The sequence below is a fragment of the Suricata suricatta genome, chromosome 6, assembly GCF_006229205.1.
Source record: "Suricata suricatta isolate VVHF042 chromosome 6, meerkat_22Aug2017_6uvM2_HiC, whole genome shotgun sequence".
Lineage (NCBI taxonomy): Eukaryota > Metazoa > Chordata > Mammalia > Carnivora > Herpestidae > Suricata > Suricata suricatta.
The window spans coordinates 65,478,701-65,494,459 of record NC_043705.1 but is presented as its reverse complement, the minus strand read 5'-3'; the positions used below and the strand labels follow the sequence as shown (position 1 = coordinate 65,494,459).

General features: G+C 37.6%; 1 protein-coding gene across 1 annotated transcript in view; it reads right to left on the bottom strand.

Annotated features, from left to right (window-relative positions):
* ADGRV1 (adhesion G protein-coupled receptor V1) overlaps positions 1–15,759 on the bottom strand; it is a 506,381-nt gene that overhangs the window by 327,532 nt on the left and 163,090 nt on the right. Inside the window, exons 65-72 of the mRNA XM_029942597.1 lie at positions 14,086–14,234; positions 12,225–12,426; positions 11,485–11,704; positions 9,063–9,302; positions 7,642–7,791; positions 5,906–6,379; positions 3,578–3,721; positions 985–1,159 (exon numbers count right to left, since the gene is read on the bottom strand). Of these exons, the coding sequence (XP_029798457.1) occupies positions 985–1,159; positions 3,578–3,721; positions 5,906–6,379; positions 7,642–7,791; positions 9,063–9,302; positions 11,485–11,704; positions 12,225–12,426; positions 14,086–14,234 (1,754 nt within the window). The remainder of the gene's footprint in view (positions 1–984; positions 1,160–3,577; positions 3,722–5,905; positions 6,380–7,641; positions 7,792–9,062; positions 9,303–11,484; positions 11,705–12,224; positions 12,427–14,085; positions 14,235–15,759) is intronic.

Below are 15,759 nucleotides of genomic sequence, written 5' to 3'. Positions count from 1 at the left end.
ACGTAAATGAATACAGAGTTGTGCCTTTATTTAATATTATATGGGCCACATTAGGTTTTTAAAACTACTTTTAATAAACTCCTAATATATCAATAGAATAACCTGCTTAGTGGCCACTATTTCCAGGTGAGGTATGAAGTTTTTAATTTGGCTGAATAAAGTTTCTCATTTTTACCAAGCAGACTGTGCAACTCTGATCACTCAAACATGAGGGCAGTGTATTAGAAAACAAATGGTGAGGCACCCAGGAGGCTCAGTCAGTTGAGCATCTAACTTCGGCTCAGGTCATGACCTCACGGTTTATGAACCCGAGCTCCACATTGGGCTCTGTGCTGACAGTGCAGTGCCTGCTTGAGAGTCTCTCTGTCTGCCTATCTGTCTCTCTCCCCCCTCTATCCCTCTATCTCCCCATCTCTCTCTCTCTCCCCTCCTCCCTCTCTCCCTTTACCCTACCCATGCTGTCTCTCTCTGAAAATAAATGAATAAAATTTAAAAAAGAAGAAGAAAAACAGATGGTACAGGGTGCACGGGTGGCTCAGTTGAGTGTCTGACTCTTGGTTTCAGCTCAGGTCATGATGTCATGGTTTGTGTGGTCAAGCTCTGTCTCAGGCTCTGCGCTGACAGCATGGAACCTGCTTGGGATCTTCTCACTCCCTCTCTGCCCCTTATCTGCTTGCTTTCTCTCTCTCAAAATCAGTAAATAAACATTAAAAAATATAAGGGGTGCCTGGGTGGCTCAGGTCATGACCTCAAGGTTCATGAGTTCGAGCTCCACATCGGGCTCTCTGCTGTGAGCACAAAGCCTGCTTTGGATCCTATGTTCCCCCTCCCTAGCTTGCCCTCTCTCTAAAAAATAAACATTAAAAAGCAAAAAACAAAAACACTGTTCATTATCCACAGTAAGGACGATCCAAAAATATTAGTGGCCAATTACACGTCTCCATGTCTTATAGGGCAGATCTTACCAAAAAAGCTATAACTCACCTAATTTTGGGGTCATATTGCCAACAACAAGGAATTCGGGGAATTCTAACCCAGGAGCATATCCTGCCGCCCAAGCAACCACGAGAGAGCCGTACGTGCCTCTCCTAGAAATCACAACGTGGCTCGTTCCCGCAGTGACGTCTCTGAGTGGAAAAGCAGCAGATTCAAATCCAACCTGAGGAAAAAAACAGGCTTAGAATATTTTATTTCTTCCTAAAGATTCCTGTTTCCTGAAGAGTGGGTTAAAATTCAACTTTCTCTTTGTGTACCCAATATATTTTCTTGTTTTAAAATATTCAATGAAAGAGTAACGTTTAAGAAATGACATCTGAGATTTGGAGATTTATTCTATTTTGTAATTCTGATGATAGTTTATACCTTTTTTTTAAAATCAAAATGTAATCCTTTGAATTTACAAGATCCAAAAAAGACAAATGTAATTTTGGTTAAATGAAAGCAAAAGATTAAAAATGGCATTTGAATATGATTTGTTCATGGATTTTTTTATAGAACCTGCTTTATCTAGAACTGAAATCTGACTTCTAAGATATAATAATAAATTCTTCATTTATAAAATGAGCACCATGAACTAGATTTTCTATTAAGGTTCTTTTCAGCTCTTTCATTCAATTTAATATTTTTTGAGGACCAAAAACCTCCAAATATTTTTAAAAAAATAATCAACTTTTTTATCCATATAAAGTAAGATCTTGTTTTACGAGTAACCTATTCAAGGAAGTCTGGGATTTAAAAATGACTTATAGATGAAATAAGTTCTGGTCAATAAGTAAACATAAAACCAGATTCATGGCTTCACACTGTGATTTGATATATCAGTTTACCTCTTTTGGCCCCAATACCCATAAATTGGGACACCATATGATTGGTAGTTCTATATTAAAACTCATTTTCCCCATTTTAAATTGGAATGGAAAGTAGCAGAAAAGTGTAAGAAGGTACCATAGGATAGCTTCCGAAGCTACAGAAAAAAAGAAAAAAACAAAAATGAAACTTCAATTTTATACCAGCCTAGATTTCATATTATAGTGAGGCTTCTGCTTAGCATTTGTCAAAAGCTTTGATATATCTAAAATCATACTTGCTACATGGCTAGTGGCTGTTTGAAAGTGTTCTAGCCACATGTGGCATCTGGGTGGCTCATTGGTTAAGTGTCCATCTTTGGCTCTGGTCATGATCTCATGGTTTGTAAGTCTGAGTCCTAGGTAGGGCTCTGTGCTAAAAGCTCAGAGTCTGGAGCTTGCTTTGGATTCTGTGTCTCCCTCTCTCTGTTCCTCCTCCCCACACACACTGTCTCTCTCTCAAAAATAAACAATAAAAAAAAGTATTCTAGCCACCACACACACACACACACACACACACACACACACACCCCACTCCACACCCCACACACACATACAAACATGGTAAGGAGTACAGACACGACATCAGGGACAGGAGTACACCATGACGGGCCCTAGTCCTGCCCTTTGAGGTGACACACGTCATGACCATGTGCACGGACAAGGAGTATGAAATATTTTGCTATGCCAAATAAATGGTTCACATTGGAAAGAATCTTTTTTTATAACAACCGGTGAGTAAAAAGAAGACAACAAGACATCAAAGTATTATTAAGTTCTATTCCTCTATTCCCTCTTGAATAGATGAGGTGCAGAAGAGAGAGAACTATTCTCCTCAGTTATTTTTAATGTTGATGGAGTCCATTTAGGGGACTAAGCAAATTCATTCCCTGTTGAGAAACACCACAGGAGGGAGTTTCTGACTAGGATCTGCTTAATGGTCAGAGACCCTGTTATACAAGCTTCTGGCCAGATCTATCATCTGCAAAGACTACATGTCCACACACTGGGCTAGGCCTGCCTTAATCAAAGCTGAAGGAGCTCCATTCTGAAGGAAAAGGATGCAATGTTATCTCACCCTGGTCTCAAACATACACACATTACCATGAGCCAGAGACAAAAGCCCCTGCCTTGCTCCTATATTGACAGAATTGGCCTACACAGGAATTAAAGCCCTCAAGTTATTTGATCTCCTGTGAGTTTACGAAGTGATTAGGAACTCCTACAGAAGATTCAAATATGTAGGGGCAACCAAGTTACAGAATCCTATCATGAGCATTTATCTCCATTATCTCCATCAGCACAAACGTGTCATAATAAAAAGGGCTCTCATAATGAAAAAAAATTCACAATGTGAGTAAATAAAAAAGTCTGAAATATTAACTGGTGTTTTGTTCTAATTTTATTTATTTACCATAAAATATCTTAATATTAAATATTCCCTAACAACAAAAAAGTAACCTGTAAATTTTTATTCTAGGTGACAATTATTTTAAAAATTCTTATATTCAAGTTGTACGAGACACAAATTTGCTAAATCTCCAAAAAGGAAAATGTCAAAAATTGGCAAATTACTTTCATAAAATGCATCTATAATCAATGCATCTACTTTGATAGTGATTTAAGGAAATAACTAATCATGAGATATTTTATGCCTAAGAATCTTTTTAGTCCTTCCTGTTAAAGCTGCCCTCTAGTGGTTCCAGGACTGCTCCACCCCCAGGACCCATTACCTGAGAATTGGCGGCTTTCTCAGGGACAGGAAGCACAGCGGATTTTGCTTCCTGGAGAATTTTTGGCATGCTGTAGAAATGCCCACTGACAAGCATCACAGTTACCAGTTGCAAGGTTAAATTACAGTCCAGGGATAAGAAGACCTAAAAACAATCAATATCAATGACTTTTTTAGTAGTAGTAAAAAAAATTTTTTCAGAGAAAAAAATATGGGCATTTGATAAGAGTCATCAGCACAATGCCTCATGGTCTTTTCATACAGTTTCATCAATATATGTCTTTTCTCTCAGGACATAAAACAAATTACAAGTATGAAGACTGTGGGGTGAAGAGTGAGAAGAGTGTAAAAACACAAATTTGCGAATTCTCCATGTGTGTCCAAATGGCCTCAAGGATGATGAGAATCGCAGAAGTCACATTAGTAATGGAATGATGTACCACAGGAATGAGAGTTCACTGGTGAGCAGTCAGCACCTGAAACCAGAAAACCTCACTTTCTTCTTCACTGAGTAATAACTAATAACTCTACAGAGATTTCCTCAAAATGGATAATGATCTAGATGTACTGATTAGTGAATATTTGGGATAAATAAAAATTACTAACAAAATGTATTAGATTACCAAGTTTTAAAGTTTTCAAATCTAACTATATATGGGAAACTCTGAATTTAAAAATTAATGTTACTCTAGAAGGGATTTTTTTCTAATGCACAAAGCATTTTCCCACAGAAACATGGTTGTTGATAATGGATAAGCCTCCAAGTTATCTCATAACCTGGACTATTACTAAAAACTCTGTACATCTTTATTCCATGTAAAAATAACAATTTTTGTGGGGTCTGTTCTTCTTTTAAATATAATGTACTTAAACATATACCACAGCCCTCCAAATATGCAAAATGTGTACCCTACTAGTTTCAAATGTGACATAACATGATGATAACAGATGCTTCAATCATGCAATCAATCTTCATTGTGTCCAAGTGACATTCACTGCATATGACTCATAGATCAAGTGCTGAGGAAACAGAAATCAATCAGTGTCCTCGCTTCGGGCATGTGCCTCCCAAGTCTCCTCTAAGGGTGCACCCCTCCTCCACACGGTTCACTGGCTGGACCATTAAGGTGGGACATGTGCGTAAGTCGAGGGAGGATTTTTTCAGTGGCCTCCTTTTCCCCTCTGGGTATAACGCATTGCTCTTTGAAGACTGGGATATGAGTTAGAAGAAGAAAATACGCATGTAGCTTAGGAATCCCCCAAAACTTAACTACTGATAGCCTAATGTTGAAGCCTTAGTGATAACATGAACAGTCAATTAACACATATTTGATAAGTTTTTATATATTATTACTCTATTCTTAAGTAAAGAGAGCTAGATAAAGAAAACGTTATGAAGACAATAAAAAGGGAAAATACGTTTACAGTGCTGTACTATATTTGCTGAAACACATCCACATTTAAATGAACCCACACAGTTCAACTCCTGTTGCTCAAGGGTCAATGATACAACATTCATCTTTTCAAGTGAAAGGATAAGAAGGCTAACATCCTTCAAAATGTTCCAGGTATCATGCATGACAAGAGATGATCTAGGAATTAGGCAGATCAAGGCTTCTAGTCCATGTAATATATATCACATATTTAGGTTTTCCTATATGTAGTCTGAGAATAGTTTTGTACTACCCACAAACCTTAGTAAAATAACAGAATAATCAAATCTTCACTGTGGCAGGTCTTACTGTCAAATGAAATCTCACTGTAAGATAATACAAAGCTATTCCTAGAGAAGCTAAAGGAATATCCCCTGGTGTTCTTTCACAGAAATTAAAACTTGAATGCGTTCAGAGGTGATGTTACATAGATAGGTATAAGGAAATGTTTTGGTACATAATTTAGGCGTACTGTATTTTGTTTAAAACTCTTCTAATTTGTCAATGAGACTTAATATGATCATATTCTGGTTAAGTTAATCTACCTCTCACTTTTCCAGCTTTGCAGTCTTTATGCTGTCTTAAAAATTTTCAGACATAGGAAATGGAGGTTAGATACAACAGGGTCAGGGCACTGAGTCAATTTCCCAAACAACTAGAGGAATGTTAGGAATAAGTACTATATAAGTGCCTGCTACATTTAAACAAAAATATGCTATTACCAAATGGGAATATACTAAATTTATTTATAATCTACAAATGTATCATCCAATAATTATTAAGCATTTATATGGCATTTTTAAATGGTTCAGATTTTCAGCTGATATGAGATGAGCAAGGGCTCTCGTGAAAGAGTTCTATTGGAACAATCAGGAAACAGAAGAAATGCTACAAACCTGATTCCTCACTGGCACCAGGTCTACTTTATATCTGGCACCGTCTTTGACCACTAGCTGCCTCTCCGCATTTTCAGTAACAACTGGCTGCTCCTTTTGGTCAGATGAGATCCGAAATCCAACAGCCACATCTCCAAATGTTCCAGCCAGCCGGGTTACATTAATTTGGATGAATCTACTAAGGTTCTGCCCTACCAGGATTGACTGGTAATCTAAATACAGAGCAAATATTCCATGTGGGTCGTCATTTGCAGAAACAGAGAACTGTGTGATGCATTTCTCTGGATCCAGTTCGGCTCCTCCCTCTACAGAAACAAGCCGGATCACATAATCTTCTTCTATCTCAGGTATATCATCTGGTAGCAAGTGAACATCAAATCTCACTTCACTCTCTCCATCAGCAATAGTGAAAAATCCTTTTGTGGAAAGAAAGTCTCCAGTAATATCAAACACGCTGCTTATTTCCCAGTAAACCTAAAGTAAAAAGAAATAATCCAACAAAGTTACATAATTCAGTATATTGAATCAAAAGCCTTTATATTTTCCTCTATAATATTCAAAAAATAACTCTGAATTGTGCATCACTATATTCAAAGCCAGGCTCTCCAAATAGTTGGTGTAGAAAGTATAGAGGAATGACAAGCATCATGGAAGTATAGAAACCGGGGCGCCTGGGTTGCTCAGTCGGTTAATAGTCAGCTCAGGTCATGATCTCACGGTTCGTGGGTCCAAGTCCTGCGTCAGGCTCTGTGCTGACAGCTAGCTCAGAGCCAGAAGCCCACTTCAGATTCTGTATCTCCCTCTCTCTCTGACCCTTCCCTGCTGAAGCTCTCTCGCTCTCTATCTCTCTCTCTCTCAAAAATAAATAAAACATTAGAAAAAAATTTAAAAACAAAGAAAGTATATAAACTTTCAGGCTATTGTATGCAATTTGCAGGACAAGATTACAAATAGCGTGATTTGAAGAGACTAAAAAAAAAAAGTGAAGTTATTTAGAATGGCAGTTCCATGAATACCTTCTAGAGCTCTGAATATGTGTTTGATAGGCATTTGAACCACAGACAATACTCAAAGGTAAAAAGCAAATAGGTAATCTGATGCTTCATACCGGAATTTGGTTTTGTTCACTTTTAACAAAAAGGGAATATCTATGAGATTTCAAGGATTAAAAATTATTTCCCAAGAATTCTTGGATCCCTAACCATAGTTTCCACTGAAGAAGTACCAGTTAATCTCCAATATGTGGAGAGTTAAGTTCATAAAGAAACTTTGCAAAATATGTTCTGCTAGCAAACAAATAACCTTGATCTGTTAGACAAATATCCTGATGATTTACAAGAGCATCCCCACACATTCTATGTCAATATACATGCAAATGTAACCTCTTAAAAATCATCTGATAAATGAAAATATTACACTGAGAAATAAAGCTCTGAAGAATATATTAAGCAATTTACAAAAATCATTGAGGTACTTAAGTAGGAAAAGTTAAGCTTTAGAGCAAACAAGAAAATACAAAATAATTCAGTCACACCCTTCATGACTAAGGGTGAGGAAGATGTTTTGATGTTGATGCTGGCTGGAGAACCCAAAGGTGCAGAAATGAACCTCCTCAGCCTTCTGAAACTCATGTCACTTCTAAAACTTTTACTAGAACACACAGTTTCTCTGCTCTTCACAACCACATTTGTTAAGCAGACTGTCACATTATTTAAAAATCAAATGAAAAAAAGTACCATAATTTCTCCAAAAATGCCCTTGACTCTCTTGACAAAGAAAGTAATGATCAGGGGCCCTTCCTGAGCTGATGGCTCTGAATAGGTCTTCTCAGATAAAGAATCAGGAGCAAACTGAACAATCCCATTTGGATCACCAAATTTCTGTATCTAAAAATAGAAAAAAACAGCAGAGTAAATAACATACATAACAACTACAGATGAAATTACAGTGTCTAACATATCAATAAGCAGATAAGCTGAAGAAATTAGAGAAACACAGAAATAATTCTTGAATATAAACTGCCTAGCTCCTGATTTTTCAAAAGCTTCTTCCGCACACTGTTACCTAAAACAAGTAGGTTCGTATTCCCCAAAGGTAATGGGAGTGTCTGGAGAACTGTAATTTGTAGTCTCAGAAGGACAGCCCTCCATGCCGGGATTTGACTTGATTTGCCTCATGTTTGCTTCTTAGCCAGGCCTAATTGTTTAGTCAAACACTAGTCTAGATGTTGTTGAGAAGGTATTTGTAGATGTGATTAATATTTACAATTGGTTGACTTTGAGTGAAAGAAGTTACCCTTGATATTGTGAGGAGGCCTCATCCACTCAGCTGAAGGCCTTAAGAGCAAACACGAAAGCTCCCCAGAGGAAAAAGAAGTCTGCCTCAACGCTCCAATTTAGGAATCCTGCTGGACCTTCCATTCTGCCGACCTATCCCACAAAATTCAAACTCAAGATCGTGACTGCAAGTCCTTCCTAATCTTGCGACAGGCCTGCTCTATGGACTTTGGACTTGTCAACCTTCACAAACGTGTGGGCCATTTTTATTAAATCATATTTCTCTTTCTTTGTTTTTCTGGAGAAGTCTGACTGATGCAGACCCCAGACTATTTTCCAAACTTAAAAAAAAAAAGAGCACTTCTCTAGATCATTTTCATACTAATGTTGGTCCCCAGCACTTTCTATCCCTGATGGACTAATAAATGGTTCATTCATATAAAATATGCTAACTTCAGATTTGATGCAACACCTCATTATGTTAATTGAATACCATACTTCCTTCCAACAATCTGACTTGTGACTGAGTTAATAACTTTTATGTACCTTCATGGCACGGACACCCAATGTTTAGGATAATGTAAGAAATAGCTCCTGTTTGAAAGTGCAAAAGTATTTCCAAAACACCAAATATTTTCAGAGTGCAAAATAAGTATTTATCACTAGATGAAAGCCCCCTAAAAAGTAATTACCAATAATGAGGCTATATAATAAACTAATATAATAACCAGAAAGTCTGGTCCATAGGAATTATTCTGACTTCTTTGGTTTTACGACTTTTGATACATCATAAGCTCATGGAGTTTCAACAAATATAAAATGCATTTTCTGATAAATTCATTAAATCCAACATTCTATGGGAAAAATAAAGTTAGACTTACTGTTATTGTAATATTTTTAGATCTGGAGTCTAATTTAGCTTCTCCTTTCACAAGTTCAAGTTTAATCATGAAACTCTCTTCAACTTCAATGTCTTCATGAGGATAGACTGTCAGAGTGATGGTCCTCACACCGCCTTCTCCCTCTCCAAAAGAGAAGGATCCGCTCACTGGGTCTGCAATGTCTCTGTTCTGTGGTGGTAAGGCTTCCTGAGAATTGGGTCCCAATATCTCCCAATTCACCTGCAGGGGATTGTATTTTTAATAAAGATGACCAATTTCATTATTTATTTATTTTTCTACTTTAAGATTTTTTTTAAGAAGTAATCTCTATATTCAATATGAGGCTCACACTCACAACCCCAAGATCAAGAATGGCATAGTTGGGGCATCTGAGTGGCTCAGTCGGTTAAGTGTCTGGCTTCGGCTCAGGCCATGATCTCATGGTTCGTGGGTTCAAGCCCTGCATTGGACTGTGTGCTGACAGCTAGCACAGAGCCTGGAGCCTGCTTCAGAGTCTGTGTCTCCCTCTCTCTCTGACCCTCCCCTGCTCACGCTGTCTCTGTCTGTCTCTCAATAATAAATAAAAAACATAAAAAAAATTTTTAAAAAAAGAATGGCATACTCTACTAACTAAGCCAACCAGCTGCCCCAGATAACTGATTTTAAACAAAGAATTACTGTGCAGGATATGTGGTATTAGAAACAAATATGAAAATTATTCTACAATGTCTCCCTCCAGTGACTTCCTGGAGATAAATAAATAAAAGCTCATTTTTAAATATATATTTTTAGAGAAATATAAACTTAAAAAGTATGAATATGACACTGTCTTTGTCATACACACAGTTCTGTCAATCAAAACCTATTTGAATAAGACAATAAAATCATGTGAAAAAATCTTATGGGTATGCAACTTCTTCCAAATATATTTAAATAAATTCCTAGGTAAAACAAACACAACTTTTCTTAAGCTGTTATAAGAAACAAAATTATATTCTCAATGTGCAGTTTTAAATATTTCTATAATATAAAGTTATATACTTTTCATATGCATAGGCAAAGAAAATTGGGAATTTCTCTTTGCTTCTTTCCTCTTTCGTCAGCACTGGGCATGCAGCTGACCACTGCCTCTCCTTCCTCAGACGGGACAATGCTGGCAGCTGGGGACTTCAGGCTGTCTCCTTCCCATCTCTATCTACACTCCTTAGACCACATGGTTTCAAATGTCTCCACGCCTGCCAGCAGTTTCTCATCTTCCCACAACCGCAACCCTTATTTATACATCCCCCTGCCCGCCTGACCCTCCACTGGGGATGTCCAGTACGCATCTCAAATTAACAAGGCCGAAACAGAACTCCTAGTTTTCCCTCAAGCTTCTACATCTTAATGAACAGCACTACGATTTAACCAGTTGTCAACTGAAATTGCAGCAGTTATTCATCATTCCTCATTCCCTCAACCTTCACTACTTCAGTGTTTCTTCCAAAACACACTCAATGTCTATTCATTCTTTACCCATCTTCACCCGCCTGAGCCACTGTTATCCTGGCCCTGGACGACCAAGGGCAAGGGCCTCCTAACTGCCCTCCCTGCTTCTTCTCTGGCTTCTTGGCATTTCATTTTCCTCAGAATAGTCATAAGGGAGCTACTTGAAACGGCAGTCCAGGCACAACACCACTATCCCCCCACTCCAAACTCTTTAATGGCATCCCGTTTGCACTAAGAATACTGTTTAGTCTGGCTACGGAGGGTCTCTGAGATAAACACCTGTTGACCTCTCTGATCTATCTTGGGCTGCTACGCCTCTCCAGCCAAGCCCTCTACCAAGCGGAACTCTCCATGCCTCACACATGCCAGTCTTGTAGATACACACTTTACCCCTCTGCCCAGTACTCCTCCCTCTAACAACTACATGACCAGGTCGTTCTCAGCATCCAGCTTTCAGCTTAAATATCACATGTCACCTCTAATCTGGAGGAGGCAACAGGTCACTCACGACTGTGTTTCTCAATTTTACATTCCTGCAGAACTCTTAAGTGCAATCACATAATTTTCTTTTTATTTGTTGATTGCTCTGAAAACTCTAAGAGAACAGAGATGAAGTCTGTCTAGTTCACCAGTGTATTCTCAGTGCCCAGAAGAGGATCCAGCACATGGAAAGCACTCAACAAATACTTGAACTAACACATTTTATCAGAATTCTTCATTTTATTTCTAACTTCGGTCTCAAGAGTTCCTGATGACAGCTATGCCTCATACATTTTTACGGACATCATAGGACCTAGAGGCCACTTCATACATCTTAGGTAATTAAGAAATATTATTGTGAATAAATAAATGGATATATTTGAATAAAAGAAAATCCAAGTCCATACCCAAGCTATCAAAATTATTTTTAAAACCATGGAAAGAAGAACTCTACCTGACTCTCTCCCAAGAGTCCTCCAGTTCGCTCCAGCAGCAAGGATAAAATCATTGTGGAATTGGGATTAGGAACAGAAATTTTGCTTTCATTAAGAAATCTTATAACGCCAAAGGGAGGGTCACTCTTGGCAATTGTGATTCTGCTCACTAGGTGGCGCCCAAGGACCGCTCCTCCAGTAGCTCCAACAAGCAAAATTTCAATGGGCTCTGCAAATTCACTGCATAGCAAGAAGGAGCAATTCTGTGAGTTTAAACATATTAAAATGCTTCTAAAATCCAAATAACTAGTCATTTTCCAAATTGGTCATACATATTCAAGATTCATACACCAAGTGGTACGAAGAGGGTGCTTAGCTAAAAGTGTCAATGATCAACTTGAATATTATATAACCCACAATCATTATTAGACTTTCTTCCTCTCTTTTGAATAGCTTAATGCATTTAAGGAAGTGAACTGCAGGATGCTTCTATATTCTGACTAGGTTTTTCAAATCTAAAAGAACGAAAAATTACTGTTTCCCTCTGTGTGCAAAAAATGACACAGACAATCCCAATGGTCTCCCAAACCCTTCTTCCATACCCCAGCACCCATAAAAGTTTCTCAAGAGTTAGTTTCTCAATGGGCACATGCATAATCTAAAATTCTGTTATCAGCGCAAAACATAGGGAAGGGCTGGAATATAGTAATCGTGCTTTATGCATGCCCACAGTATTTCCAACGTTACTAAATAGTATTACCTTTCATTATCATCAATGATGGAGACATTTATAAAACTTAAGTTCTGTCCATGCTGAAAGGTGACTGAACTGCCATGCAGTATATAGTCCACACCGGCAGGAACTGCAGAGGAACTCTGGGAGATGAAATCTGCAGTCACACGGCCGTAAGTCCCCTGCAGCCTCACCACCGGAATCATGATCATTCCAACATCTTCCTCCACTGTAGCAGGAATATGCAATTAACTGGTACGCCAGACAAAGCTACTACTTTTTACAAGGTTCAGTCAAATTAAACACAGCACTTAAATATAACAGGACAATGCAAGCTCTCAATGTTCCCAGAGTTCATTATTACTTTTAAAAATATTAGTGAAAATTTCAAGACTTATTTTTTAAGAGAAATGGAGTTTGTCGTAAGTTCAAAGTTACAGTGGGCAGTATAAATTAGAACTGAAATGAACTATTTAATCATTAGCACAGGAATTCTTCCTTTGCATGCTACATACGTATAAATGATGTCTGCTGTCCAAGACAATGCTAGATGAACATGAAAAACCTTTAAAATACGTGTACTCAAGGAAAGTATTCTGGATTGCTGCTACAGTTAGAGATATATGTAACATAAACAGCTGTGATTCATGTTAATTTATCATATGGCTGTTTCAGACGTCCAAATGTAAATACAATCCTTACATCTGGAGTTTTGCTGAAATATATTTGAGAATCTGAAAATGTATCCTCAAAGTTTAATTTCAACTTAAAAATTATTTTCAAAAATTTATTTCCTCTTAAGCTATGCTAACGTCTGTAAATTAAAATGTCACTTAAGAGTTTACACTAGCTATGTTTATGTTAGTCAACAGTTCATACTAGCTACGGCTGAAAAATACTGAATTTACATTATAATTATAAATATGCATTGATCCAAATCCTCTCCAAAGACAACAAATCAAATGGAAATCAGTAAACAAAAAAAATTCTAAGTGCTTTAAAATGCACCATGACTTTTACTAGCTGTAGACTGAAGTTCACAAAATAGTGATGTCTTCCATATCCATAAAGTCAATATTAATCAATTCCAAAATGATTTCTGGCTAGATAACCAATGAATTTGATGGAGGCAATGAAGTCAATAAATTAATTACAGCAGGAAGAGAACATGATTATTTTGAAAGGCATCTTCATATCCTATCTTTAAATAAAATCAGAAAAGCACCCATTTCTTTTAGACCCTGCATTCTGCTTCTAAGCTGGGGGGAGGGGAGACAGGCAACAGTAGGCACCTGCTCTTAGGAACTGTCACGAGACAGTATGAGTAGGTCCCCTGACACCACCGGCCTCTGCAGTCCAGTACAACAGTCATTTCAAAGCTGATTATTAGAAAATGAATATTCACTGATTTCTAGTCACAAAGGAAATTATCTCATAAATTAGAAAGATACGCATGAAGATGACTGAAATCTAAATATTTCAATAATCCAAAGGTTAAATGGTGTTTTCTAAAGCCTTGTTCCTTACCATTCAGCTTTGCTGCACATGAGTAAGGTTCATACTACCCAAAGATAACACAAAATATATTTTAAAAATAAAATATATAAATATATAAAAATACATATAAAGGTGTACATGTAGGAGCACCTGGGTGGCTCAGTCAGGTAAGCGTCCAACTCTTGATTTTGGTTCAGTTCATGGATCTCACAGTTCATGAGACTGAGCACCACTCAGTGCACTGACAGGGTGGAGGCTGCTTGGGATTCTCTCTCTCTGCCCTTACCCTGTTCCTACTATCTCTCTCTGTCTCTCTCTTAAAATATATAAATTAAATCTTTTTTTAAAAAAAGAAAGTAGTGGCAAATTTGTAAGATTACTGAAAGCTTACCTTCAAAGGCAGTGTATCTTAGGTCAAATTCAATGACACCCTCTGCATTATCATTTTTCATTATTATGATTCGAATAATGGAGATGTTTCCTATTTCAGGAGGTTGGTCTATCTGCAGTCCATTTTCTTGAATGGTAAAATCATACCCTCTTGTGAAGTCATAAAAAAATAATAAAAGAAAAGAAAATGAGTAAATAACTGCTCATTGAAATATTCTCCTAGCTGCTTTGTTACTCCTAGTAAGCATTTTTATACATTTAAAGATCCCAACACTAAAATGCTTTTTTTTTTCCTGAAATGATGTCTGAAGTAGACTTCTGTGCTGTTCTCAATGATCACTGCCTGCATGAAACCAAAACCAATATAAGGTTATTAAACTTCAGCAGTGGGAAAAACCCCACGGGAAACTGGGGAAAAGATGTAAAATGAACCTCTGGGTGAGGAATGCACTGATAAACTCATCCATCAGTGATGGTCCAAGGAAGGGGACAGACGTAGAACTGCAGTGCACTCAGAGACAGGAAAGCAGCTGGGCCACAGCCACAGTGTCAGGACAACAGGGTTACTTCACATTTTTTTAAGGGTTTGTTTATTTATTTTGAGAGAGAGAGAGTGTGCGAGCACACCTGCACGTGGGAAGGAGCAGAGAGAGGTGAAGAGAGAGAACCCCAAGCACGCTGTCAGCACAGAACGCAATGACACCGCCGTGCTCGACACGGGGCTCATTCCCCCAAACCGTGAGACCATTACGGGAGCTGAAATCAAGAGTCAACACTTAACTGGCTGAGTGCCCCAGGCACCCCTGAAAGGGTTATTTTAAAGAAAAAATGGGTGTCATGCCACTAAAGAAATTTCAAGCTATGAGAAAATATTTCTGTGGACACCAATTACAATCAATGACTCTATTCTGTAATACACATGGTAATTCGCTTTAATGACATATTTCTGCTGAGAAAGTCACCTTTTTTTATTGATGCCTGTTTGCCATGAAGAAAAGCTCTGACCTCCAGTGTTTCATATTGCTTTAATTCCTGAAGCTAAAATGGTCTTTTTAGTCTTTTCTTCAATTCTCAAATTCTATTTACCTGGTGCTTTTAATGCTACATAGTTTCAAAAGCTTGAAAGCTGATTAATAAGATTATTTGTAAGGCAACATTAGAAAACTGAGACTAAATGTTAACAGTCATCTAAGATGGACTGTAGATGAGCTGATGGCCTTAATTCCAAAGCAGTATTTTCTAGCAACTAGGCAAAACGAGATCATACTATTTTCCTTTTTCAAATCAAAGGAAACCTACAAATTTACCTAGAAGGGAAAATTTGTTTTCTCCTTAAACTTAAGGAGAAACTTCAAACTTTCTCTTAAACTTAAGTAGGAACTGCTTTTTTTTAAAGGGTAGCACAGAAGGCAGAAGCTCCAAGTCATAGTTAGTCTATAACACAGATATTATCTCCACACTTAATGAGCTAATTTGACAAATTTCACTTACTTAATTAAAACAGTGAGCAGCTCAAAGGTTAACACATTTAATGTAAACTAAAAATCATTCCCATTGCCAGTTTTCCTTTATGTAGGTGGCCAGGAAGACAGTGGACATTTAGACTGACCACACCTACCAAAAGCAAGCAACAACTTTCAAAATAAGGAAAGAGTCCTGGGGCGCCTGAATGGCG